Source organism: Accipiter gentilis, chromosome 2, assembly GCF_929443795.1.
Source record: "Accipiter gentilis chromosome 2, bAccGen1.1, whole genome shotgun sequence".
In the NCBI taxonomy this organism is placed as follows: Eukaryota; Metazoa; Chordata; class Aves; order Accipitriformes; family Accipitridae; genus Astur; species Astur gentilis.
In genome coordinates this window covers 42,098,298-42,123,620 of record NC_064881.1, presented here as the reverse complement: position 1 = coordinate 42,123,620, position 25,323 = coordinate 42,098,298, and the positions used below count along the sequence as shown (strand labels likewise).

Genomic DNA, 25,323 nt, shown 5'->3' with positions numbered 1-25,323 from the left:
GGGGAAGCCTCCAGCAGCTTCTTACAGAAGCCACCCCTGTAACCCCCCCCGCTACCAAAACCTTGCCACACAAAACCAGTACAAGTGGTTAGGCTGAGAGTTCCCTACGTTACCCTACGTATATGAAGTGTTCTTGTGGTAACTGCTGGGCTGCAGTTGCCTTCAGTAGTAGAGTTCCACCACGGTTGCCTGGTTCGGAACTCTCAGAATGTTGTTAGAATTTGCTCCTAACATTCTAACTGCCACTGTTCAGGCAAGTTCTTCTTCTCTTCTGCTGCCTGTGCTGGTATGTCCTGCAATTATTGTTAGTGTATTGATTACTGTAAGGTGTGGGCCTTTGTACTTTGCAGCCAAGCTGTTTAACCTGAGTTTTTTGGAAATAGGTGCTTGTGGCTGTTTAAGACTTTCAGGTCTGAGAGTGTGCGCAGGAGGATGTGTTTGGAAGGTGCTTTGTGTGTAAAGAATTTGGGCACAGCCAGTGTTTAAACTGGCCACTGGTGTTTTCATTTTGGGATTGCCAGTTGTGGAGAGATCTTCATACTAGAGCATCTTTGATGTATAGGATGGGTGGGTTTACGTGTTGTCTTGTGAACCAAAATGATCACTTGATGTTGTGACTTTCAGTAGATTTAACTTGCCCTCTAAATCGATTTTCTTAGCATCAGAAGCACCTTAATTTTTAATTAACTTTTCTTCCATGCTAACAAATATTTTTATAACGCTCGGTTGAGTTAAGATACTGAGGAAAGTTGGTTACAGCCAAAGCGAAGTAGTCCTAGTGTTTCTGCCTGTCTGTCCATGGCTTAATTGTCTTTGTGAAGCTCAAATTGACATTGTTTTCTAAAAGGTTTGTGAGGTGTAACAGCAGTGGGATATTTAATGCTACCACACGGAGCAACTTAAGTGCTATTAAAAACTGCCATAACTTCTTTCTGTTATCTTACTTATCTTATGATGTTAAGAATTCTTTTTTTCCTAGTAAAACAGATTTTATTTTTCTTTTACTGTGTTCAGCAAGAGGGGAAAATAAACCTGAAAACAGTGTATGTTTGCAAATCCTCAAACGCTTGTTCTTAGATCTCTCTATAAAAAGTAAACATTTGACCTAATTTTTAAGTAGTGTTTAAAAACTTGGCTAAGTGTCAATGACTCTTGCTTTGTGCATACTATATTAAAATGTCATACTCATTATGCATACTGTTTTAAATGGGGGTTTTTGTACTTGCCTATCTTTGCTCTTACATGTCAACTTTTTATCTTAGTACTGCAGAAGCAGTTTTGCAAAAAATGGATGACATGGAGAAGATGCGTAGACGGCGAATGATGGAAGGCCTTGGGGTGTTCCATGATCCAGAAGTAGATACTAATTTACTTTACTATTTTTGTATAAGTAGTGTATTTCACATAGGGAAATTGTTTATTTGTAATTTTAATTTAGCTGAAATAACTTCTTCCAAAAAATAGTGTAGTCTAAAATAACATTTGTTTTTGCTCTCTAATTATAATTTAACATTTTACTGTTATGGTCATGCTACATATGCGCTTTAAGGGTGGAGGAAATCTCTTCTTCAGAAGACATGAAATAGCAGTGATATGCTGAAATACATGTCTTATACTACGCTTTCTGAATTGCCTTATGATTTTTGAATGGACACTGTTTACAAACAGCTGTTTCAGGGCTTGGGTTTTCACTTCAAATCTTACTAAAAACTGAATTCATTGATGTCTGCTTTATCTATGTTTGTTCTTGTGTCAGCCTTGCTTGTGAGCTTAAGTAGTGCTCTGTCCCTAGAGGAACTTATGTTAAAATTATATACAGCAATCGTATTTCCTCTGTCTTAGTTTTGCTCTATTAAATTAAGTTCTTCTACTGTCCTTTTGAATGGCAGGCACTTCAGTTTTTAAACATCTTCATAGCTTGCTTTCATAGTTTTTTGTTTAGATCTGAATTCCTTTTTTTTTTTTAAATGAAACCAGAATTGTCCATAGTACTTTGTATATCATCTCTCAAATGCCCATATGAAATTTTTTTTTGTCTGCTAGGAATTGCTTTTTCCTGGGTTCTGCCACGCTCTTGGATTATTAACGTGTGATTAATTGATACACTCAGTTTTGTATCTAAATAAGTATTTAACTATCACATGTACTAAACCCTATTTTAGAGCAGAAATTCTTGTTACTAATCCTGCGTGCCAGAATGATGTTCCTATTTTCTCCTGTACATCAATTTAATCTTTTGTGCATATGGAGTGCCTTGATGTTACTATATAGGCAGCAAATATGCCCATGTCAGGTTTTCTGCGTATTTGTGACTGATCCTTCTTGTTTCTTTTAATTAGGAAAACCTTAATAGGTACTCCAGAGGAAACAAAGAAATCCAAAGAGCTGATGAAGAAATAGCTGATAATCAAGGTGACATCGTAGGTGAGTTCTGTTTTAAATTTTCTCTACTATACTCTAGCCAAAAGCCTTGTCTTAAACAATTGAGACAAGCTGAACTTCTGGGTATTTTTCATCTATTAAAAATATCTGTATTGCTGTTGACACTACAAGCCATAGCCATGGACTCTAGGGCTGTAATGTAGTGAGCTCAGAACAGGTATTCAGAGGAAAAAGAAAATCAGTGCTTTTCCAAAATGCTTACAAGATAAAAGGCAACAGATGGCTGTGGACAGGTGGGAATACAAAGAAATCGATGGTATTACTCAGAACAAGAAAGAGTGATCTTGCTACAGCAGGAGCATGACAGTTTTCACGGTTTTGAGCAGCACAGTGAGGATTTTCAGGAAGTAAGGTGGGCTGCCAGATGTGTATGGAAAGCTCCTCTTGAGTGTGAGGATCAGCAGGGGAGAAGATAGTGTTGTTCATTTTTGTGTTTAGCAGGTCGTCAGTGGGAGCTGTTGTCCTGCCATCCAGGCCTCTAATTAGGACCTGTCATCCCTGTACTTAGTGAGAAATAACATGAGGAACCTTTCTCTTTCTGAAAATAGTGGGTTTTGTAGGAGCCGTATCTTAACTAAGCAAGATGACAGAATTGTTGTTACTAAGACCGATGAGAAGTCATCCGGCAATTTCAGCGAGGACAGAATAATATCTATATGTATGCTCCTCTGTGTTTTATAATTTCTGGAATGTGTCTTGCATAAATTGGTCTTAAGGTTTTGCAGGTTTTCAGATCTATTGTGTCATTAACAAGAAGGTAATAGTAAAACCTATAGGCATCTGTGTAGTGCATTTTGAATTTAATATAATTTGCAACCGTACTTAAACAGTTGAATGCTATGTCTATATACAGTAGTTTCCTCAGGAGAAAGTGAAGAGAAAGAAGATGAGGATGGTGAAGACACTCGAAAGCGTTACGAGTTTCGGCAGAGGAAAACTGTTGAGCGCTATCAAGCTCCATTGGAAAGTAGGTTATGCGCACAGTTTCTCTCAGGAGTTAATTTCTTGCATATAAGTGAGATATTTTTTTTTGAATGAAAATATATACACACACTCAACTTCTATTTAAATTTCTTACCTTCATTCTGCAAATAAATTTTATTAAATGCATATATCCTGTGCATGTTATATTTCTTTGCCATTTGGCATACTTATTGTTGTTTTTTTGTAAAATAATGATCTATGTATCCTTGAAAGAATAGTAATTAAACAGACTTGACAATCTTATTCTCGTGGTTTTCAATTCTCCTTAAAAAGCAGGTGTGTGTTTTTTCACTTCTACTGTGCACTGATTAAAAAAAAAGAAAAAATCGCCCCCCCCAATCACTTGAAACTTCCCCTGAAATTAGAGATAGGTGAAACACATCACATTTTCCACCTCTTTCACTATCCTGCTTTCTCTTCAACTTGTTTGTAAAATTATTCTAAATTCTTTGCTTTCAACAGAACCAAGACAACGTAAGATTTATTTTTCGGGCCGGTCTTCGCCTGTGAGACAGAGATACTCATTTAGAAATAGCCAGTCACAAGACTCTTGCTGCAAAAGAACTAACAGGTTGGTGTATGGGTAGTGACAGTTCTTATTTATCAATAGTGCTGTCAGTCATATTACTGAATAATGCTTTAAAGGGTTTTTGGATTGGTGGTAATTACAGATTAATAGTATGATTATTGCTGTGGTGGTCTGAGGGTATAAAGAAAACAAATATGGGGGGAGGCTATACTTCTTTTTAGCCATTAGACTTTTTTAAAAAGTATTTGTAGTTACTGATAAGGTGATTATGGAGGTTGTGGCTGAGATTGTATAACTGAAATTCTTTTGTTCTGGAATTGAAGCCAGAATCTCCCTCTGACAATCTTAGACTACTTAATCTTGAAGGATACAAATTACTTTCTTAAAACTGAAAAACTGAGAGGGAGAGCCTGTGTTGAAGTTTTAATGGATTTTTTTTTTTTTTTTTTTATCTCTCAAATACTGATTCTGGTTTCTCTTTGGAATCAGTTAATGTTTCTGTATGAAACTCTGCTTAAGAAAAATGCTAAGTGAAATCATAAATTATAAATTGCAATAGCAATGACAAAGGGGTTTTGGATCCTGTAAGCAGTTAGAGCATGGAGAATGTCGTCTCTTGCTAGATGTGAGCCCTTTGTTTAGCATCCTTGAAAGCAGACAGTTAGGGAAGGAAGGATTTTTTTAAGCAAATTTTTAAATAAGCTAAAAAGGTTTATATATCACAGAGTGGATACATGATGCTAAGTGAAACTCGATTTGTGCGTGTGAGAGAGAGAGAGATTGGACAAAATGAGTAATTTGTTTATGAAATTTCTTGCAAAATAGTTAAACATTTTACCTTCCTAAGAAGAATTAAATTTTACTGTCACAAGGAAAATCATGTAATGTACTTTGAAATCAGATTCATAAGGAGTACAATGATCTGGAAACTTACTGGATCTCAGGGTAAATTCTGAGATAGAATTCACTTAAATTTTTATATTACTTAGTGTGTACTTCATTTTTTTACTTGTTTGTTTAAATGTTTGCAGACAGAAGCAGGCAGCCCACAACAGTGATTCCACATCCTCCTCTTCCTCACCATCCTCATCTGATGATGAAGAGCATTTTGAGAGGCGTAGGAAGCGCAGCCGTAACAGAAATTTAAGAAGGTCAATGAAATTGGAGAATAGGGGAGGGAGGATCTACTTGGGAGGAGTTTGCATCTGCCTAACCATGAAGTGTTATCCTCTTCATCTTGTAGTCTTTCTAAATTGTGGCGATATTTAATCATATCTGTTGATACTGACAACTGTAACTGGACTCCCTAAAATTGGATTTTTAGAATTGATTTTTAATAAGCAATCTGATTTCTAGGCAGGAGTGCAGGGAGGAACACTTTTATGTAATCTTTTAATGTAAAATTCTACTGCTGCTCTGCTTTACAGTAGTTTATTCAGAAAGAAAACCACCGTAACAGAAAATATTATAAATAGAGGAAATGACAGAGGTTTTGTTACTTAACAAATGCTCTAGAAACACTATTTTTACTAACAATCTAACAAATAAGTTTTCAGCCCGATGCCTTTCAGATGTGTGTCTTCTGGAACACACATCCCAAAGTCCTCAGGAAGGACCAGCAGTGGTGGGCTGCCTTTATAATGTTAATCCATACTGAAATAAGTATCTCCCTGGGCTGTAACTTTTTGAATGTAGAAGCAAAAATCCTTGAAAGATGGCAGTGTGTTTTGGGGGGAGTTCTTCCATCACACAAATCAAGGTCAGTTCCTGGTCTCCGCATATGGAATAACTTGCATTCATGTATGTGCTGTGTTGACTGGTATGGATATTCGTACGTGCTAAGAGTTCTTAAAATAATTAACTCAGTTTAATGTCTGGAGTGACCATTTTCCTTTATTTACTTGTGGCCATTAAGTATAAAACAATTTGAATGAATATTTAACTATTTAGGAAGTTTATGCTTATTTATAAGGTCTTCCGCATTCACTTGCCATCGTTATAAAAGCAAAAATCTGCATCTGAAGTTAGAAATTACCTTTCTCTTTCTCCTTAATTCAAATCAGGTGTCTTCCACTAAACTTTCGGAAAGATGACTTAAAGGGAATTCACAAGGATCGAATGAAAATTGGAGCAAGTCTGGCTGATGTTGATCCAATGCAAATAGATTGTTCGGTAAGTATTTTTAGTTCATTGTGTCAGTGAGATGTTTCCAGTGTTTGTAGAAGCTTTCAATAATGTGCCATCTACAACTACCTTGGTTTACAGTTTTCTCTCAAGCAATCTGAGAATTGCGCAGAACGTTTCCTTTGTGCTGACATATAATTTCTGATGGAACCTTACCGAGATTGCAGCTTTCTTTAACATGTAAAATGTGTTCTGTTGAATTTATCTTTAGGTACGATTTGATGGTGTGGGTGGTCTTTCTGACCACATTTCTGCTTTAAAAGAGATGGTTGTTTTTCCACTGCTTTACCCAGAAGTCTTTGACAGATTCAAAATCCAACCTCCAAGGTAACAGACACTGTTTAAAACTATAAATTCTAATTTACCTATTTTCAGGAGAATATTCAACTGAGATATCAATATGTTTCCATTCTTCAAAATTTTCAGCAGTGTTGATGGGGTTTTTAGCAGTAGTAAAAAGCAATTTCTTAAATTTTCAATGTCAAAATCTTGGATAGAATTATATGTAGGTTTAAAGATTTATTGTGTTGTGAGAATATACTTTAAAAGTGTCTTGCCTTTAAAAGGTGGGGTTGGGGTGTTTTTGTTTTGAGTTATATGTACAAATCAACTTGGTTGGTTTATAAGCAGGAAGGAATTATCTACTGGTATTGAAATTTAATTTGTTGCTTGGAAGTCTAGTTGTCTCTCCCACTGACTCTCTCCCACCCACTCCCACCCCCAAGTGCTCATGTATCAATTTTACAATTGATAGGACTTGCAACTAGAACCTTGCAGTGCTTGTTGTACTTGGGCTAAAATAAGAATCTGTCCACATCTAACACAGCTAAATTAGTTCTGTGTTATTAAATGAAATTATTAGAGAGTTAATTGTTAGCTTTATATGTTCTTGGTCAGCAAAACTCAGTCATGGTATATGGAAATATGACTTTATATTCTTTGCTTTCAGTAACTTTAAAAGTATTACAAATAGTGAAAAGAAAATCTTTCACTGTTTTGCTTCTTTATTCATTGAAATTCTTTTTGAAACAGCAGTGTATTAGCTTTTCTAGTTGAAGGCTGTATTTACCTGGAAGTGCAAAATACCCTCCCAGCTTTAGACTTCCTCCTTATTTTACATCAGCAGTGAATGGTCTGGGAGACCAAATGCAGTAACTTAAAGCTTTTTAAGGGAGAATGAAATGCTTCACTATCAAATCTTGTCTTTTGTGAAAACAAGAATGAATATGCGGTGCATCATTGAAAAATGAACTGGTGATTTATAAGTTAGCTCAGTCTCAGATTCTGTGCTGAAGTTTGTTCTTGTTTGGCTCCACTGTGCTGTAGCCACCACTGTTAGTTTGTTGACAGTTTTGGAAGTGTCTTCTATGATCTTTTCTCAAGGTTTTGTACATCTGCGTTATCCTCTTCATTTGTTTCATTTGCTGCCTTGTGGAATTGTGTAGGAACACAAAATTTTCATCTGTTTTGACTTTTCTCATACTTCAGCTGTTACTGTTGCTTATACATGAAGTGTTTTGTTTAGGAGAGAAGAAATGTGTGTTTTAGGGATGGGGGTTGTAATAGGTACTTTTCCGGGATGTTTTTTTCTTATGTGATTTTTTTTTTTTTTTTTTTTTTTTAATTGCAGAGGCTGTCTATTCTATGGTCCACCAGGGACTGGAAAGACACTGGTTGCTCGTGCACTTGCTAATGAATGTAGCCAAGGAGACAGGAGAATAGCCTTTTTTATGAGAAAAGGTGCTGACTGCCTGAGTAAATGGGTGGGGGAATCTGAACGACAGCTTCGTTTACTGTTTGATCAGGTAAGGCTGAAATGTGCCATATGTTGTGTCTGAGTTGTAACTGTAATTTTCTGTGGTCAGTATTTTTAAGACCTTGCTCCTTTTCGTGTTTTGTCAGTTCCTTCCACTGAAATGGGATGGTTAGTGTTTCCTTTTTTAGTGGGTTTTTTAGGGGCTTGAATGTTGAGATGTATTGTGAAAGATTAATGAAACAAATGAGAAAACCTCACAAAGCAAACCCCTGCTCCCTTCCTCAAAAAAAAAGAAGCCACAAAAAAGGTTTCAAGAGGCCAGAGATGGTGTCTTTAGATCAGAGGGAAACTGATGGAGGCTGAAAGCATGGTCATTTAAATTCATAACAGAAGCTTGCTTCCAGAATCTGTAATTGAATTAAGTCCCGGCTCTGTTCTCGGTGGTTGCCAAATAGCTGTAAAAACTACTGCTATGATTTGTTTCCTGTCACCCAGTCTCAGTGGGTTGACATAGGCTGCTGTCTTCCATTACTTGTGCCACTTACTCCATTAGATCAATTAGTAGAGATCCCTGATGCTAGTCTGAAAAATCTAGTTTCAGTGACTTTCCAGCCATACCGTTTTTCATGCATTTTCTCCTTAAAATAGTGCTGTTTTACTTAGATCAATATTCCTGTGTTTTCATTCTAGGCCTACCAGATGCGACCTTCAATTATTTTCTTTGATGAGATAGATGGTCTTGCTCCTGTACGGTCCAGTAAACAAGACCAAATTCATAGGTAGTACATTTTTTGTACCTACATAGAAGCTGCTTGATCTTTGTGAAAAGACAACCACAGCCTATTTAACTCTATGTGACACATTCATTTATCCTGAAAACTAGTAATTCAATGCTACTAAATTTCAGATGATTTTTAAACAGTAATTGAAAACAATTCACTAAGCATGATATCAGCACAAGGCCTGTGTTACCTTATCTATTTTTTTATGTCTTAAAATGAGTGTTTCACTAATCAGCATCTCATCAATTAAAAGCTTGTCCTTTTTGAGTGATTATTGGAGAAGGTCATATAGAACGTAACAAAATTTACTAAACCAGTGAATGAAAATTGTATTTTTCTGTTAGCTCTATTGTATCAACACTTCTGGCACTTCTGGATGGCTTAGACAGCAGAGGAGAGATTGTGGTAATCGGAGCCACCAACAGACTGGATTCCATAGATCCTGCTTTACGAAGACCTGGACGCTTTGATCGAGAGTTCCTCTTCAGCTTGCCAAATAAAGAGGTCAGAACTTAACCTTAATGCTAATGTGGCAAAGTCCATCTTTATAACAAAACCATGTAACAGTGCAGTATCATGGATCAGTTAAAGTCAAAACCAGTATTGTACAACTTGGACAAAAGAGGGATGTCTGGAGAGACCGTGTTGTACTGTGGAGGGCAGATCTGGTACTGAATATGTATGAGTAAGATGACTTCAACAAGTAGTTAGTTCTATAATTAGTTTTGGTTTCACTGTGACCAGCCAAGAAGATGGGATGCTGCTAGTCACTGAAATGTTTAAGAAAGAATGAGTGTATGAATTGACTATAAATTACTGCTGTCTCATCTTGAAAATGAAAGAACTGGTATGGACATAAGAATTCCTTTTTGCTAACAAAAAATTATCAAGGCTGGTGCTAGAGCAAATTAAAATTTTTCATTCCCAAAGTGGTTCATTTTTGCTTATTTATTTAATCCACTTAGGCACTTTCACCCTGGAGCGCTCTTGTTCTCTGTTCTTGGTTTATGAATGGATAGTGGACATACCTGTGTTGGATTGTTCCCAGGCTGGGTATCCTGGGAGATACCTCTAAGTATTTCAAGATCTGACATTCTTACTGGTGCTTATTAATAGGGAGTTCGCTAAAGATGTGAAGTACGCTGCACAGGTGGTTTTGTGGTTTTGTGTTTTTTCTCTGGCTATCACCGATACTTCTTTTTCTTTTATTAGCACTTTTTGGAAAAAGGATAAAATGCTTATTGGATTGAAGGCTAGTAAAAGTGCACTGAACAGTGTATTAAACAAACATTTGTCTCCAGTTTTTACCTGCTTTCAGGAACAGGAGAAGAGGTGCCATGAAACTGTGGAAGAATTCTAGAAATATGCCATAATTAACGTGTGTACCAGGAAATACTTAAATGAAAGTCTTGCTAAGATCAGAGATGGAGACAGGCAACATTTGACATTTTCTGGATCAGTGACAGTAGTTTGAGTCATAATTATTGTTCTTCTTTGTAGCAATCTGAAATGTAGTGCTAGGACTGTTTTCCTTGAATGAACTGGCAGAAGAACAAATTTGATGAACTAATGACAATGTCACCATGAAATTTTGCTAAATTTGAGAAAATTTTCTTTGATGAAAAATGTCGATTTGCAGATATGTTTTTTACTACAATTTTTTCCTCACGATCATTAGGTCTCATACTTGTGGAGAATTACTTTTTACGGAAGCTATAAATGCCTTTTATTTCACTGCAGGCCTCCAGAAAACGTTTAATGTAACAAATTGAGAATTATTAAATTTCCTGCTTGAAAAAGCAGAGAGCATATTAAGTGAACTTTAAAATACTGAAAAGTTTAGCAGATAAGAAAAGTATTTGTATTAATGTGAGGGGGCTTGTGTTGTTTTCAATTTTTTGAAGAGAAAACTTAGTACATACTAAAATGCAACCATTTTATTTCCAGGCTAGAAAAGAGATTTTCAAGATTCACACAAGAGACTGGACCCCTAAACCATTGGACACGTTTCTTGAAGAGCTAGCTGAAAAGTGTGTTGGTAAGTTTGAAAACAAAATGAGTTACTGCATGTGATTGAGTCCTAAGGAATCTGAGCTTGTACCAGGCAGTACCCAAGCTCTTGTGCCTTGCCGCAGACCGAGGCAGTGAGGCAGCTGGCATGCCTTGGGAGCAAACAAATTTTGATGTTTCTTTTCTTAGAATTTTCTTTTTGTCTCTCAGAACATTGAATGGGTTTTGGGCATCTTCCTCAGAAGCAAAGTTTTGATTAGGTGGCCGCTTCATAAGCGCAGGATATCAGGTTGCAAGCCATCTAACAAAACTTCTCTGCAGTGTAGTAACTCTTTAAAGTCTCTTTTATCTGTCATTTTTTGGCTGCATACAAAGTCTTTCAGTGTTGCGCTTTGGAAACCTTGGCCTTGACTTATCTGAGACTGACATAACATTTGATTCTTGTTTTGTTTACTAGGATACTGTGGTGCTGATATTAAATCCTTATGTGCTGAAGCTGCCCTCTGTGCTTTGCGCCGCCGCTATCCTCAGATATACAAAAGTAGCGAGAAACTGCAGTTAGATGTCTCTTCTATTAAAATAACAGCAAAGGATTTTGTCACGGCCATGCAGAAGACTGTTCCAGCTTCACAGAGGGCTGTAGCTTCACCTGGGCAAGCGCTATCACCTATTTCAAAACCACTGTTTGAAAACACACTAGCAAGAATTTTACAAGCCTTGCAGAGAGTATTTCCCCATGCAGAGCTTGCACTAAAGAAGGACCAACAGCAAGGTATAACGATAATGTTAATTTCTTAAAAATGCTGCCAAAGCAAAAACATACACAAACCTCTCAGCTGTAATGACAGTAGAATTTTACAATACGCATGTGCACACCTTTATTTCAGGAATGTCGTGCGTCGTTTTTATTCTGGATTCTAAACTGAAGTGCTGGATGGGAGCTGTGAATGACTCACAATACGAAGTAGAGAACTATGCGTTCTCTACTGCATCACCCTGTTTCTGGCAGTAGCTAACATATTTATCATTTGTAGGGATGGATCTAAGGTTTAATGTATGAGGCACCTCCTTCAAAATAAATGTTTAAATGAGGGGAGAAGGGCATTTTTACATGAATGCTTCTAATTCCTATCTGAAGAATGTCAGGACCACAATACAAGTATAAGTGGTTTAAGCTAAATACTGTTTTAGCTATCATGATTTTTAACCATAGTCTCTTAATTTAAATGTTTGTGCATCACACCGTACACTTGCACATGAGATGAGAATGTTTTCGTAGTGTATACCTGGGGGCTTGGCTTGCATAGCATATGTGAGCTTACCTTCCTGACTGCATCAGCCTTGATCAGCTTTAGTCTGTCAGTTGGTGAGAGCAAATAAGTTGATAAACTCACTCCACTCCTGATTAATGGAGATCTGTGGTTAGTTATTATGCTAATCCCTTGAGAATATCCTACTAGTATTACTCTGACTAGAGCTGGGAGATGAATTTGCATTGGTAAAATAGAGGCAGAAATCCACCAACAAAATAAAAGCAGAGAAGCTAGGAGACTGGTAATTGCATCCCCTCTCTGTTGTCTGCCTTCCATTGTCTCCTCCTTTGGTGATCTTTGAGGAGCCTTATTTAGAAGATGTGTTGGTCTGTATGTTCTGACTCTCCCTAGTCCTAGACAAATGGAAGTCTATGGCCTTGCTGGGTTTTTCAGGCGTCTACATACTACAGAAGTTGTTCCTAATCATCTTTATTCTAAGGAAAAAAAACTCCCAAGTTTTCACCAATGGAGAGATATGCCTTATGGAGATCATGGGACTTAAGACAGCTTTGTAGAGACTTCTGCAATCTCCTTAGGTCTGTGGTAGGATGAACTCTTCAGAAAATAGCATTCAGCATGTGCCCTCAAATGAAGAAATACAAGATAAGGGGTTTCCAGCACTGATTTAGAAACTGTATTAATGCAAGAGCGAGATACAGACTATTCAGGAAAGTTAACCAATCTCTATTGTCTTTCAGACAATTTAAATCATATTTTAAGTAATGATGCAATTGACAGTGATGAGGAATCACTGTCAATCTTTGAAGACAAGCCAAAGGATAAAATGCCTGGTAGACAAAAGAAAAAATTCCTCGATTTTAGCAGGTAAATGTTTGTCCCCTTTATGTTTACATTTTTAAGATGGCTGGGTCTGTAAACAGTTTTGGGATGAGGGGTGGTAGATGGAGTGAAGTGTGTGTGGGGGGGGTGATCAGTATTTGCAAGAAGTAAATGTGAAGATCCAGCTGAGTATTAATGTTCTAAGAGAGTACACTGCCGTAACCCATCAAACTGAATGGCGCAGCCCTCTTTTCCTAAGTCAAAGTGGTCCACAGACTATCAGAACGTGTGATTTAATCCATGGTATTCCTTGACAGACTCAAGACTGAAGAAATCTACTGTCTGTCCTTTTAGCTAAAAAAATGCTATGGATTTGTGTAGCCATCTTATGCCCTTCTACCTTCCAAGAGTGTTAAACCAGTAGTGAATTATGTAGCAGCTACAAAATTGAGAAATGGTGTGTTAAAACACTGTGAGAAAAACTTAAACAATGTCTGCGTTTTGTACCTTTAACCTACTAAGTTCATGTTAATCTTTTGACATTTTAATGTGGAAGTCGTATAAGCCAACAGTTGAAAACCAGATTATTGTCATCACTGTTACATCAGTTATTTTTCTCAATTTCTATTGCTGTGCTGTCCAGAAAATCTTCTGACCTGCTGCGGTTGGTTAGGTCTCTAGGATCTTTGACTTCACCCAGTAAAGATACAACAGTGTTGTGGTGGAAAAAACAAATGCTATTCACAAATATGTTTTATGCTAGTAAAGCAAGATTACTAGGAAATTAATACACAATTCAAAGTGAAACAATTAGAATGACTGAATAAAATAAATATAAATATTATACACATTTAGTGTACTGCCGTAATTTAACCAATCCAATTGTGTAATTCTTCAGATAACAGGTAATGTGTTTCAGTGCCTACAATATTTTTTCTCTAGAATTATTGTTCTGCTCCTTGCTTCCCACCATCTTCAGTAACTGTGGCCAAATTTCAGCTAAACTTGATAGATGTAGAGATCTCACCGTTACTTAAACTCAAGACCTACTGAAAATTGGTGTGGGCGGTGAAGAGATCCAGATTGGTGTGTGCTGAGAGAGAGAGTTGCTATTCTCGCCCATATCAGGTTACTGACCAGTTGTTGTGTATTTAGCTGGACAGTCCCCCGTGGGATTTAAGAGCTCTTACTTAACCCAGCCAAACAAATAGCAGACATGCTGGGGATTGGCAGGATTTCTTAGAGGAGGTATGGTACAAGTTTGTAAGACAATGGGCTTTGATGGTCTTCCTGATCACAGACCAGCTTATTATTTGCTGGAATATGGAGAGTATTTACCAATTAAAAAAAAAAAAAGTGTATAGAAAAAAACCCTTTAACATCTCTGTGCCTATTCATCACTTAACATTTTTAAACTTGTTTTCTTCTTATTGTTCTAGAAATGCTTATTACCAGCCAACATCTTGCAGGCCACGGTTCTTACTAGTTGGAGAGCCAGGATACGGGCAAACCTCTCATTTGGCACCTGCAGTAATACATGCCCTAGAAAAGTTTCCAGTTTATACACTAGACCTATCCGTTTTGTTTGTTAGCGTCACATCACCAGAAGAAACATGTGCACAGGTATCTTTTTTCTCTTTAATCTCATAGGATTCATGAACTGTATATAAACTAGTAAAGTAAGCAAAATTCATTGTTAATGGAGGTGGCCTGGTTTGAATGTGCTCTTATGTTTACTTCTGTCTGAAAATCCACTTTTCTAGATAGAGTGATACCAAATAAGGATGTTATACAAGGCCATATTTTCCATTCCAAATTGAACAGTGAAGATGTTGCTAGCAGCTCAGTAAGATGGGAGGTGCTGCTAATGAACTCTTCTTTATGGCAAGAAATCCTGCTGGTCTTGGTGGGATCCAGGAGGTTTTTTTCATTGCTTCTTAAGAATTTGTGCTCCCAGTAGATGGCTTTGCATCAGCCTGACTGCGTCATGCCTTTTTTGTAGCCTTCTTTTTTATTATATTTGCAAGGCGATCAAGGTTTTGGGGAAAAGAAGTGTTTCTTTTTTACATATACAGCTTGTACTGCTGCAGTATGTACAGTAAAAGTGTTAAAATTCATGGAACACTTATATTTGTACACTGGTGTGTTTTTCCTAACTAGGAAAATTAAATATAAGCTGTTTTCCTTGTTACTTCTAGGCAGGAAATCCATTTCGTTGTTTGGCATCACTGTATTAAAATATTTTGACCTTTAGTAGCAGCACTTGAGAGCTGTACAAGTAAGGACAGACATATTACATGATTGGATACTCATTTGTCATGTAAGAGGATCAAATCCTTTTTTGTTACGCGATGCTTGCATCTGCGGTCATGTAACTACCACATCTAGTCACTGCCTGGATATAGCATAGCACATGCGCTTCCCATGTTGTGACAGGAACTCCCTGAATATTGATAATCCGAAGGGGTGCACAGAGAAATTTGTCATGTGAAAGAACTGTTGCCACTTCCCTCATGTGCTAGATGCATGTTGTCTTCTGTGACTGAGGTACCATCTGTAGGCAATGGTGTGTGGTCTTCCAAAGCACGTAATCTGGTCTGATGGATCATTTGGTAATGAGAGGCTGCGAGTGATTTAGCTACTCAGGCGGGCTAAAGACTGGTCACTTCTTATAAAATTATGAATTGTAACCAGACTTCTTTTACAATGTCAGCCCTCATCTTTTCACATAGGTCTTTGTTTGTTCAGACTGTGCTTCAGACTGACTTGGATATGTGCCCGCTCTGAATTGAAAATGGTGTAGTTGCAGTCGTGTAGCAATTTACCCAGACTAATACATCTTGCTGAAGGGTTAGTTTTGTTTTTTCAGGTACACCAACACACCAGCTGAGTTGTGAGGCTGTTTAGGAGTTACCTTACACCTAAGTAGTTTTGAAATCAGGCAGAGATTCAGGTCTGTTTCTGTCTATGTAGCAATGTCTCCATTTGAGTCAAAGTGAAAATTTTATCTTACTGTTAAGAAGTTGTTCTTTTGTTGGTTTGTTTTGATATTTTGGCTTCATGTACTCCTATTTTGTGAGATAGTTTGACTGATATGTAGTTAGTTATTAGCCTATTCTGCATGGTTTAGTTTTCTTATCTAAGCTTTCATTTTACCAGTTGATGCGAGAAGCTCAAAGAACAGCACCAAGTATAATTTATATCCCACATATCCATTTGTGGTGGGAGGCTGTTGCAACTACATTGAAAGCTACTTTTACAATGCTACTGCAAAACATTCCAACATTTGCTCCGGTTTTGCTGCTTGCAACAGCTGATGTGCATCACGAAGATCTCCCAAAAGAGGTATTTCTGTCGATACTTTTTTTTACTTTTTTATTCAATTTCTTGTTAATTTATAAATCCTTTAAGCAGTGGAGTACTGTGCACTCTTAAGCAAATTCATACTGCTATTACTCAGGCAACCTAACCAGCTCTTTTAAAATTTGTTTAGACAAAACAATGCTGAAAGCACTTGACTAAAGTGTTTTCTGAGTAAAGAGATTGACATTGACACAACTTTTTCTCTCTTCTCACACACTCATGTTTATTAGACATATGTATAAATTTACTTCAGACAATAATTCCAGTGACTTCAAGATGGTTAGGTATGTACTTAGTCAAGAATATACAGTGCTTGAAATGTAAATGGGAAAAAGATATTTTTACTAGAAAATGAAATATAGTTTTACTGAAAAAGTACGGTGGTCATGCTGTTAATGATGGAATGTAATTTCAAATGTAAATTCGTTAATAAAAATGTCAATTTCTTTCTTCATATAGGTGAAAGCTTTACAAATTAGAAAGCTAAGTTCCAACTTCTGTTTAAGTAACTTGGAAATAAATATTTATTTGCATTCCTTAACAAAATTCAATAGGAGTGCATGCTTAGCTTTCTAGACATCTGAGACTGTGCGTTAAAGGACGGTGTTCAAAATGTGAATATGCTGGTGTGATTATTTTGTCTCAATTACTGAGGGGGAGAGAAAAGGCTTACCTAGACGTGTTTATTATCAAATGCTTTGAAAGGGCTTAACTTTCTACAGAAGTTTTTATGCTGTTAGTAAATTCCGTCTAAAATAAATATTGAAATTCCTTCTATACTTTTTGGTAGTAGAGATTGAAAAATGGAGGAAAACTTGAAAGTATGCAACTTCAGACACCTCACTTAATTAAAAAAACCCACAAAACCAAAACCACCACCTTACCAAAAAGTTGTCCAGTGTCTGCTGAACCCTGCCTGTCCCCTGTATAGCTCCCATAGAGATTCAAACTAAAGGACAGCAAGTAGGGTAAATACAAAATAAGCAGTCTTGGAGGTGGTGAGCGTCGCCACTTACTTCATCAGTGTGTCATATGGTCCCTTCATTGAGCTCTAACTCTAGAGGTGTTCCTTAGAGAAGGTATTTTAATTTGCCATGCTAACCTATGAAAATCTAGTCTTTTAAGGCCAAGAAGGTAACTTTTCACAGTTTGTCTTGTCCAGATTATTACTTAGTTTAATTTAGAAAGGTACTTATCTTTTTGGAATAGAATATGATTTTGTGTGGCCTTACATGTGAAATATCTTTTTCTTCTCATGCTTTAGATAAAAGAATTGTTTATTAATGATTATGAAGTTTTCAAAGTTGAGTTGCCTAGTAAGGACGAAAGAAGAATGTTTTTTGAGGATTTAGTTGTAAATCAAGTTGCTAAACCTCCTGCATCAAAAAACAACGCAGGTGAGGATATTTTACGTATAAAACTTTGCTAACTGTAAGTTAATAGCTATACAGTATTTGCTTTGGTGGAAATTTTCAATCAATACCTTTTCATGTGCTTGTATTTGAGTACCATAAATTGTCTAAAAATTTCTGATTAATTTAAGCTCGACGGCCATTGGAAGTACTGCCTGTAGCACCGCCACCTAAACCGCTACAGCTGACAGAGGAAGAAATAAGACGGCTGGAGGAGCAGGAGGAGGATACATTGCTTGAACTTCGGATTTTCTTAAGGAATGTGACTGATAGACTTGTTGTTGACAGACGTTTCAAAGCATTTACAAAGCCTATTGACCCAGAGGAGGTAAATTGGTGTTGATCTGCAATACTATTTTATCTGCGTATATTTGTAATTTCTCTGTGTGTTTATTTCTTAGTGTTTGTGTGCTCTTTATCCTCTTTTAAAAAGGAAGGTTTATCTTTGGTTTTGGGACCATACTATTCTGATTTTTCAAGAAGCAGGAAGTGAGTTTTGCTTTTACTTTTGCTGACTCCTTAAGGCTCTCAAATGTCTAATTTGAGTATTCACTGAAAGCCTTCTAAAATGTCTTTGGAACTTCAGAATATTTCAGTTGGAAAGGACCTACAATGATCATCTAGTCCAACTGCCAGTTAGACCAAATACCAACACAGTTTGCTCATGAAAAGCTTTTGATACGTAGGCATGTTACAGTACTAATTATAAACAGTATCTGTAGGACTGTTCTAATAAAGCTTAAAGCTCTTTAATTGACTGTCAATAGTTTCTGTGAGAACAGGAGTAGAAGCAGCAGTTTTTAAAATAAATTTAAAGATTCTATTCTCTGCTTCATCTGGGGCTCTTCAGTATAAGATCAACCATAAGGACTGTGTGGTTTCTTCGCCCTCCCATGCACTTCTTATGTCTCTTTTTCTCATTTAATTTATTGAATAAGTCTAAGCCAGGGGCATATACTTCAAAGTGATCTGAGGTTTTAATATAGCTTTGCATTTCAGCAAAGTCCTGTTCCCCTAAGCATCCACTGAGTTGTCTTTACTTTCAGTTTCTGAGATGTGAATAATCTAAACAAACATAGATGTCCTTGTCTAATCTAGTCATTAGGCTCCTTTTATGGTCTGAGTAAAGCAATCAGCACCTCTGGGTCCAGTTATCTCATTCTAAAGTAGATGCCCAGGACATATAAAGGTGCAATTCCTGCAGCCTTTTTCTTGCTGCCAACAACAAAGACAATCTCCGGTGACTTTACCGAGAAAGGTTTCTTTGCTGTGATGTTCTGAAGCAAGCGAAATGAATCCCACTCTGGGTGTCTGTTCCCTTCTGTGCCCCACAGATGCTTCGGACGTCCCTGCTTCTTTTTTTCCCTCTCCTAGTCTGTCTCCTCAAAGCCAGTTAAAATAGCCCTTCTATTTTGAAGAAACTAACTGGTTAATTTTTGCATCTTTGAATGTGTCACAAATATTTGGAGTTTTTAAGAAGTCCTTTTGACTTTATTAAAATAATTAATTTTGGTAGATACTGTGCTAAGTATCTGAGCACATATATTTCATTTGTAGGTACCCGATTATGAGGCAGTTATTAAACACCCCATGGACCTTTCGACAGTTGTTGCCAAGATTGACTTTCACCAGTACCTAACTGCAAAAGATTTTCTGAAAGACATCAATCTAATCTGTACCAATGCTTTAGAGTACAACTCAGCTAAAGATCCTGGAGGTGAGGATATGTTTTTATCCCTAATTTGGAAAAATTTAAAATGTAATAATTGATTAATGTTGTCTGTGGACAGTAGACTTGGGATTAGACCATTTTAAACATCCACAGAGAGCATTTCTTGCCAGGTTGTGAATGTTGTAGCTTAAACTACTTGGGCATGAAATTGTGATGGAAGTGTTGATCAGTAACTAGTACTTTTGCTTTAATAATTGACTTTTATGTTGTTATGCTGAAAATATACACTGAGATAACCTTTCAGAACCTACCTATGAAAAGAGCAGAATCTTTCTAAGTAATCAAAATAAAATATTTCATTGGCTGGTAGAAAATACTCAGTTCTGACTATAAAATTTCAGGTCGTCTCATTAGGCACAGAGCTTGTACTTTGAGAGATACTGCATATGGCATAGTGAAGGAAGAATTGGATGAAGATTTTGAGCAACGCTGCGAAGAAATTAAAGAATCTCGTAAGAAAAGAGGTATGTGTTTTCATGCTAAGGATTTTATGACTTGTCAATGAACAACGCAAGACACAATTCTTTGCTCTCTGTTCTTTATTGCAAGGTTGTGGCTCTTCAAAGTGTGCTCCGTCTTCCTACCATGTAATGCCAAAGCAGAACTCTGTTCCTGGGTGTAAGAAAACAGACCCAAAGTGTAATGAAAAAATGAAGATGCCAGAAGCACCTGTAGATTCCAGCACACCCCGCTCTAATGGCAAGTTGCATTTTATTCAGACTTTCTTAGAGAAGATGCTAAAGTCAATGATACCTTCTCTGTTCTTGTGACATAACGGGTTTCTGTGATGCCTCATTCTCATGCCAGAGGCATTACATTTTTTTAATTTGCTTCAAAATGTGGGATATATCCAGAGGTCCTCCATTCACTATGGTTATGAAGTTCAAGTACAGTGGTTGGTTTACATTGTAAGACACTGGCCTTGATGGCCCAACTGACATTTAATGGCTCCTAAATTGCTCCCTCTTGAAGTCAAAAATGTTGTATATGGCAGTTTCTAAAACTAGTTTTTAGTTATATGAAACAGTATTTTTCCCTTCCCTGCGTTCAGATGCTAAAATCCATATCACCTTGTCGTGGGTTAAGCCCAGCCAGCAACAAGACACCATGCAGCCACTCACTCACTCCTTCCCCCCGGTGGGATGGGTAGGAGAAAATACAAAGAAAAGCTTGTGGGTCGAGACAAGGACAGGGAGGGATCACTCACCACTTACGGTCATAGACAAAACAGACTCGGCTTGGGGGGTGGGGTGGGGGAATCAATTTAATTTACTACAAATCAAATCGAAACAAGGATAAGGAGAAGTAAACTCCAAATCTTAAAACCACCTTTGCCCCACCCCTCGCTTCTTCCCGGGTTCAACTCCACTCTCAGTTTTCTCTTCCTTCTCCTTTTAGCGGCACAGGTGTATTGGGTTTGCGTGGCAAGGTTTTGGCAGCAGGGGGCTACAGGGGTGGCTTCTGTGAGAAGCTGCTAGAAGCTTCCCCTATGTCTGACAGAGCCAATGCCAGCCGGCTCCAAGACAGACCCGCCGCTGGCCAAGGCTGAGCCCATCAGTGACGGTGGTAGCACCTCTGGGAGAACAGATTTAAGAAGGGAAAAAACCCAGTTGCAGTGGGTGCAGAAACTGCAGCCAGAGAGGGGGATGAGAACATGTAAGAGAAACAACCCTGCAGGCACCAAGGTCAGTGAAGAAGGAGGGGGAGGAGGTGCTCCAGGCGCCGGAGCGAAGATTCCCCTGCAGTCTGTGGGAGGGACCCACGTTGGAGAAGTTCGTGGAGGACTGTCTCCTGTGGGAGGGATGCCACACTGGAGCAGGGGAAGAGTGTGATGAGTCCTGCCCCTGAGGAGGATGAAGGGTCAGAGACAATGTCTGATGAATTGACTGTAACCCCCATTCCCTGTCCCCCTGTGCCGCTGGCAGGGGTAGGTAAAGAATCCGGGAGTGAAGCTGTGCCCAGGAAGAAGGGAGGGGTGGAGGGAAGGTGTTATGAGATTTGGTTTTATTTCTCATTACCCTACTCTGGTTGATTGGCAATAAATTAAGTTAATTTTCCCCAAGTCAAATCTGTTTTGCCCATGACGGTAATGGTCCTTCTTCACTGACCTTGGTGTCTGCATAGGTGTTCCTCTCACATTCTAATCTCCTCGCCTGCTCCAGGTTCCCCTTCTTAAATACGTTATCTCAGAGGCGCTACCACCATCACTAATGGGCTCGGCCTTGGCCAGAGGCTGGTCTGTCTTGGAGCCAGGGAAGCTTCTAGCAGCTTCTTACAGGAGCCACCCCTGTAGTCCCTCACCCACTACCAAAACCCTGCCACACAAACCCAATACACACCTCTTACTGTGATTTCCAATTGAAGGGAGAAAGGGGAAGAAAATAGGGGAGCAATAATAATAGATACGTAAAGGAAAAATCATTATTTCCTCACTTTTCCTGTGAAAAGGACATGAAGGAACAAAGGGACTTGGGTCTCGTTCAGTTAAAATGTATGATGTGGTGTGACGTTTCCTGGTCTCACTGGCATGACTGGGAATTTTGCCAGTGACTTTACCCATATGCTTTGTGTAGTACTCCGTGAATACAAAGAATGTTGGGGTTTTCTGGAAGGCAAAAATGCTAAGTTTGTTTTAAACAAGGTTAACTGAATCAGAAAGCATACGAGGTGTAAGTCTTTACGGACAGTTTTTTCTCCAGCAAATATTCCCTTAAAATTGTCTCTTTAACTCTGCCCAACATGTGTTTAGCTATTGAAGTTTACAGCTTTATAACAGATTTGAAGAAGGGCTCATCTCCAAATGCTTTTCTATTGTTCATCTATATTAGTTCATGTAATAAGACAGTAAGCAACTTCACCTAATAACCTTGCTTTGCAGTAATACTTGCTATCTAAAGTAAGAATTTTCTGCTCATAACATCTCAAAACTGATGGTTTTGTGAATGAAATTCTGTAGCTGGCTTTTTAAAATCTAATAGCAAATTGACCTCATTAACTTGCAGCTCCCTTCTAGACATATGTAGGGAGACAGACAATGAGCTGCTTTGATCATTTTCCTTTAAGTCAAGCAAGATGAGGATGCTGGATTTTGAATGAAGAACTGTTTTGGTAATGTTTTGGATTACTTTTTCTGATATCTCTTTGTAGATATGTCAAAAAGAAAACGCAAAAAGAACAAAGGGTCTCCAAATATCACAACAAAGAGGAGGAATTTTCAGTTCAATAAAGAGAATAAAGTTCCAGAAGACCAAAATGAAGTAGAGAGTGATGAAGGGTCTCAAGAAAAACATGTTACCAACATGGATCACACTGAAGTTGAGCCCTCACCGGATTGCCCTATGGAAGACAATGAAAACATACTTCAAGAACGACAGAAAAATGGGAATGAAAATAAATCTGGGACAGAAAATGAAAGAGGGAGAGTTATCCTTGTGGCTAAATCTGCTTCTGGAAAGAAGAGTGTCATGCTTCCTGAACATTCAGACCTAAGAAAGGAAAGTGACATGATGGATTGCCAAATACCAGAAAGTTCTGAAGATGGAGATTCAAATGGTAAGTGAAAGGTCAAACAAGTCATGTAGCTTCTTTTTCTTCCGGAGGGGGATTACACTATTTATTAGGTTTTACCCTTCTTTAATTCTGTTCTGTTAGTTCTGGTGTATCTCTCTAAAATCAACACACAGTGTGCATAATGATGCTGCCCCTGTAGTTATGGTAGCCAAACTCATGTTTTTCTGCAGCTGCTGGTTTTTTGATTCTGGTTTGTTTTTGAAATGGTACCTAATTGAAAAACAGTCATTGACTTTTATTGTGCGATTATCTTCCCAATAATGAGCAATGTGAGCTAAAAAGCTGTGCTTCAAGCAGCGTGGACCCAGAGTCACCTGTGGAATAGAAGACTTTACGTCTTATTGTTTGCAATGTAAGATGTGTTTCCTAATCTAAATTACTCTGGAGTTTTACTGTGCAATGCCGTAATGACAACGTGACAATATATTTTTCCTGGTTTTCCCTGCCCTTTCCTCTAGCGCTTTTTTTGTGTCTTGAGTTTCTAATTTTTAGGGAGCAGTGACTTTTGCCAGCAAGAAAGTAAAAGTCAAACATTTCTCAGTGAAAAAAATGTAACAGTTCTGTTTCTGTCATTGCAGAGAGAGACTGTATTTCAGGTACAGGATACTTCACTGATACTGTATTTGAGATAAACAGAAATCCTGACATAAGAAATTTGTGTCATTCCAGATTCATGGGTACACTGTATGACTGATGCGAGATGTTCTTGGGTAGAAGAGCAACAAGGGATGTATGTTGAGAAAGCAGTGGAAATTCTTCCACAGCCAGTGATTGTGGATTTCTATGAGCTCAAAGTAAGTCTAATTTCAATTTTGTTAATTCTGAAGTAGGATGTTTTCTTGCTACGTGTGCAGTTGTAAGTTAAGTCAGTTGTTAACCAATGCCAATTAAAGCAATTTATGGGAAGGATATATAGCTTGTGAAATAATTCAGCTTGTAATGGACTATGACTGTTATGTTTCCACACCTGGTGTAGACTCTTCTTGCTTTTGGTGAACTAAACTTTAGGAGACTGTGTTCTCTACCTAATTTTTAATTTAAAAGGGCTTGTTGAATTTTAAAATAGCCCATTGATAACCTGCTAGTACTGTTGGTTATTAATATCCTAACAGTTTTTATGATGGATTTGGGGGTTTGTTTTGATTTGCTTTTTGCATGTTTTCATTTATTAGGAACCTGAAAAGGACCTTTATTTCTAGCAGTGATGACTTTAAACCTGAAGTTAGCAGGTTGACATAAAGCTCATCATGCATAAAATACTAATACCTACTTTTCTGAAATTCTTTCAAAATCCAATGTCAGAATTTTGCATTCATACAGTTACAGTGTTATAAGGGTTTTCCAGTCCCTTGTAGGAGAGAAGTTGCTATCCTAGGCTACTGTTGAGGAAAGGGTTAAAAATGGGCCTAGCTGCAGCGAGTGAAGGAGGTTCTTTTGCATTAATTGGAGAGGGTAGAACAAGGACCTGATCTTCAGGGGATATTGCAGTGAGGAAAATTAGGAAAATTGCTAGGTTGGAGTCCCGAAAGTTGGCCAATGCAGAGGAGGGTTGAAGTTTACCCACCATGATGGGAAAGGGAGTATTACATGGATGTTTCCCCTGTGTGGGGAGAATGTGACCAGATAGGGATCCCCTTTGGTGGAGGGGCTTTTTAACAGAATTTCTGTTGCGTTTTTAAGCTGTGACCTAATTTGTAGAGGTGAAACTAACTTTTTAAAGCTGGCTTCCTAAAGAAGCAGATTTCAGGGGGTTTTGTTGTTCATGTCTGCCTGTGTATGTAGAGAAGCCACATAGATTTTTCATAGAGTCAGGGTGCTTAATAGCATGTGCTCCAAAGTTACTGCCTACTGGAGAAGTAGTACAGTAGAGCCTTTATATAAGCTGAAACATACATATGAGGAGAGCCATGGTCCTGAAACGTGTCTCTTAGAAAACTTGTTTTGCTAACATGGGTGCCACTGGAACTAGCTGCTCATACCAAAGAGAGCCTCTTTGGAACTCACCTGCAGTGAATAAGCCAGGTGAACCTCCAAAATGTAGCTGCTTGGGTTTGTTTGGGGTTTTTTTTTGTTTGTTTATTTGCTTGGTAATATGCGTAGAACTTCATGAACATACAGAAGAGCATGCAGTCACCTATGTGGCAGCAATTAGAAATAGTTTCACGCAGGATGTTGACCATACACCTCTGTCACATCCTACCTTTTCTGTTTGCAGCAGCTGAAAGCACGCTGCCTAGTTTTTGTGCATCTTATCTGCCTATTATATAGAATGAAGTTCAGGGGAATACTTAAATTTTCTGTTAGCTGATCTGAGGGAGGTGGATTTTGATGACGGGCAGTTGTGAGGCAGTAATATTTTCATTCGGTATGGCTGCCTCTTCAGCTACATCTTCACAGCCTCACACAACACACAGACACTGAATGGCTGCAGCAGTGGAAGAACGTGCTGTCACTGTTGCTTTCCCA

The 25,323-nt window shown here is 38.0% G+C and overlaps 1 protein-coding gene across 5 annotated transcripts in view; it reads left to right on the top strand.

Moving 5' to 3' along the window:
- The window catches only part of ATAD2 (ATPase family AAA domain containing 2), a 38,335-nt gene that overhangs the window by 9,450 nt on the left and 3,562 nt on the right, over positions 1-25,323 (top strand). For 4 of the 5 annotated variants that reach the window (XM_049827106.1, XM_049827134.1, XM_049827124.1 and 1 more), the window contains 22 exons: positions 1,263-1,356; positions 2,340-2,424; positions 3,296-3,409; positions 3,889-3,997; positions 4,987-5,106; positions 6,019-6,127; positions 6,351-6,466; positions 7,770-7,944; positions 8,586-8,674; positions 9,022-9,181; positions 10,625-10,715; positions 11,145-11,459; positions 12,699-12,825; positions 14,220-14,403; positions 15,940-16,125; positions 17,408-17,540; positions 17,687-17,883; positions 19,113-19,272; positions 19,629-19,751; positions 19,837-19,986; positions 22,435-22,839; positions 23,527-23,651. In XM_049827106.1, coding sequence (XP_049683063.1) covers positions 1,263-1,356; positions 2,340-2,424; positions 3,296-3,409; positions 3,889-3,997; positions 4,987-5,106; positions 6,019-6,127; positions 6,351-6,466; positions 7,770-7,944; positions 8,586-8,674; positions 9,022-9,181; positions 10,625-10,715; positions 11,145-11,459; positions 12,699-12,825; positions 14,220-14,403; positions 15,940-16,125; positions 17,408-17,540; positions 17,687-17,883; positions 19,113-19,272; positions 19,629-19,751; positions 19,837-19,986; positions 22,435-22,839; positions 23,527-23,651 — 3,367 coding nt within the window. Of the gene's footprint in view, positions 1-1,262; positions 1,357-2,339; positions 2,425-3,295; positions 3,410-3,888; positions 4,002-4,986; positions 5,107-6,018; positions 6,128-6,350; positions 6,467-7,769; positions 7,945-8,585; positions 8,675-9,021; positions 9,182-10,624; positions 10,716-11,144; positions 11,460-12,698; positions 12,826-14,219; positions 14,404-15,939; positions 16,126-17,407; positions 17,541-17,686; positions 17,884-19,112; positions 19,273-19,628; positions 19,752-19,836; positions 19,987-22,434; positions 22,840-23,526; positions 23,652-25,323 lie in introns of all 5 variants that reach the window. The other variant, XM_049827114.1, reaches the window with a different exon arrangement.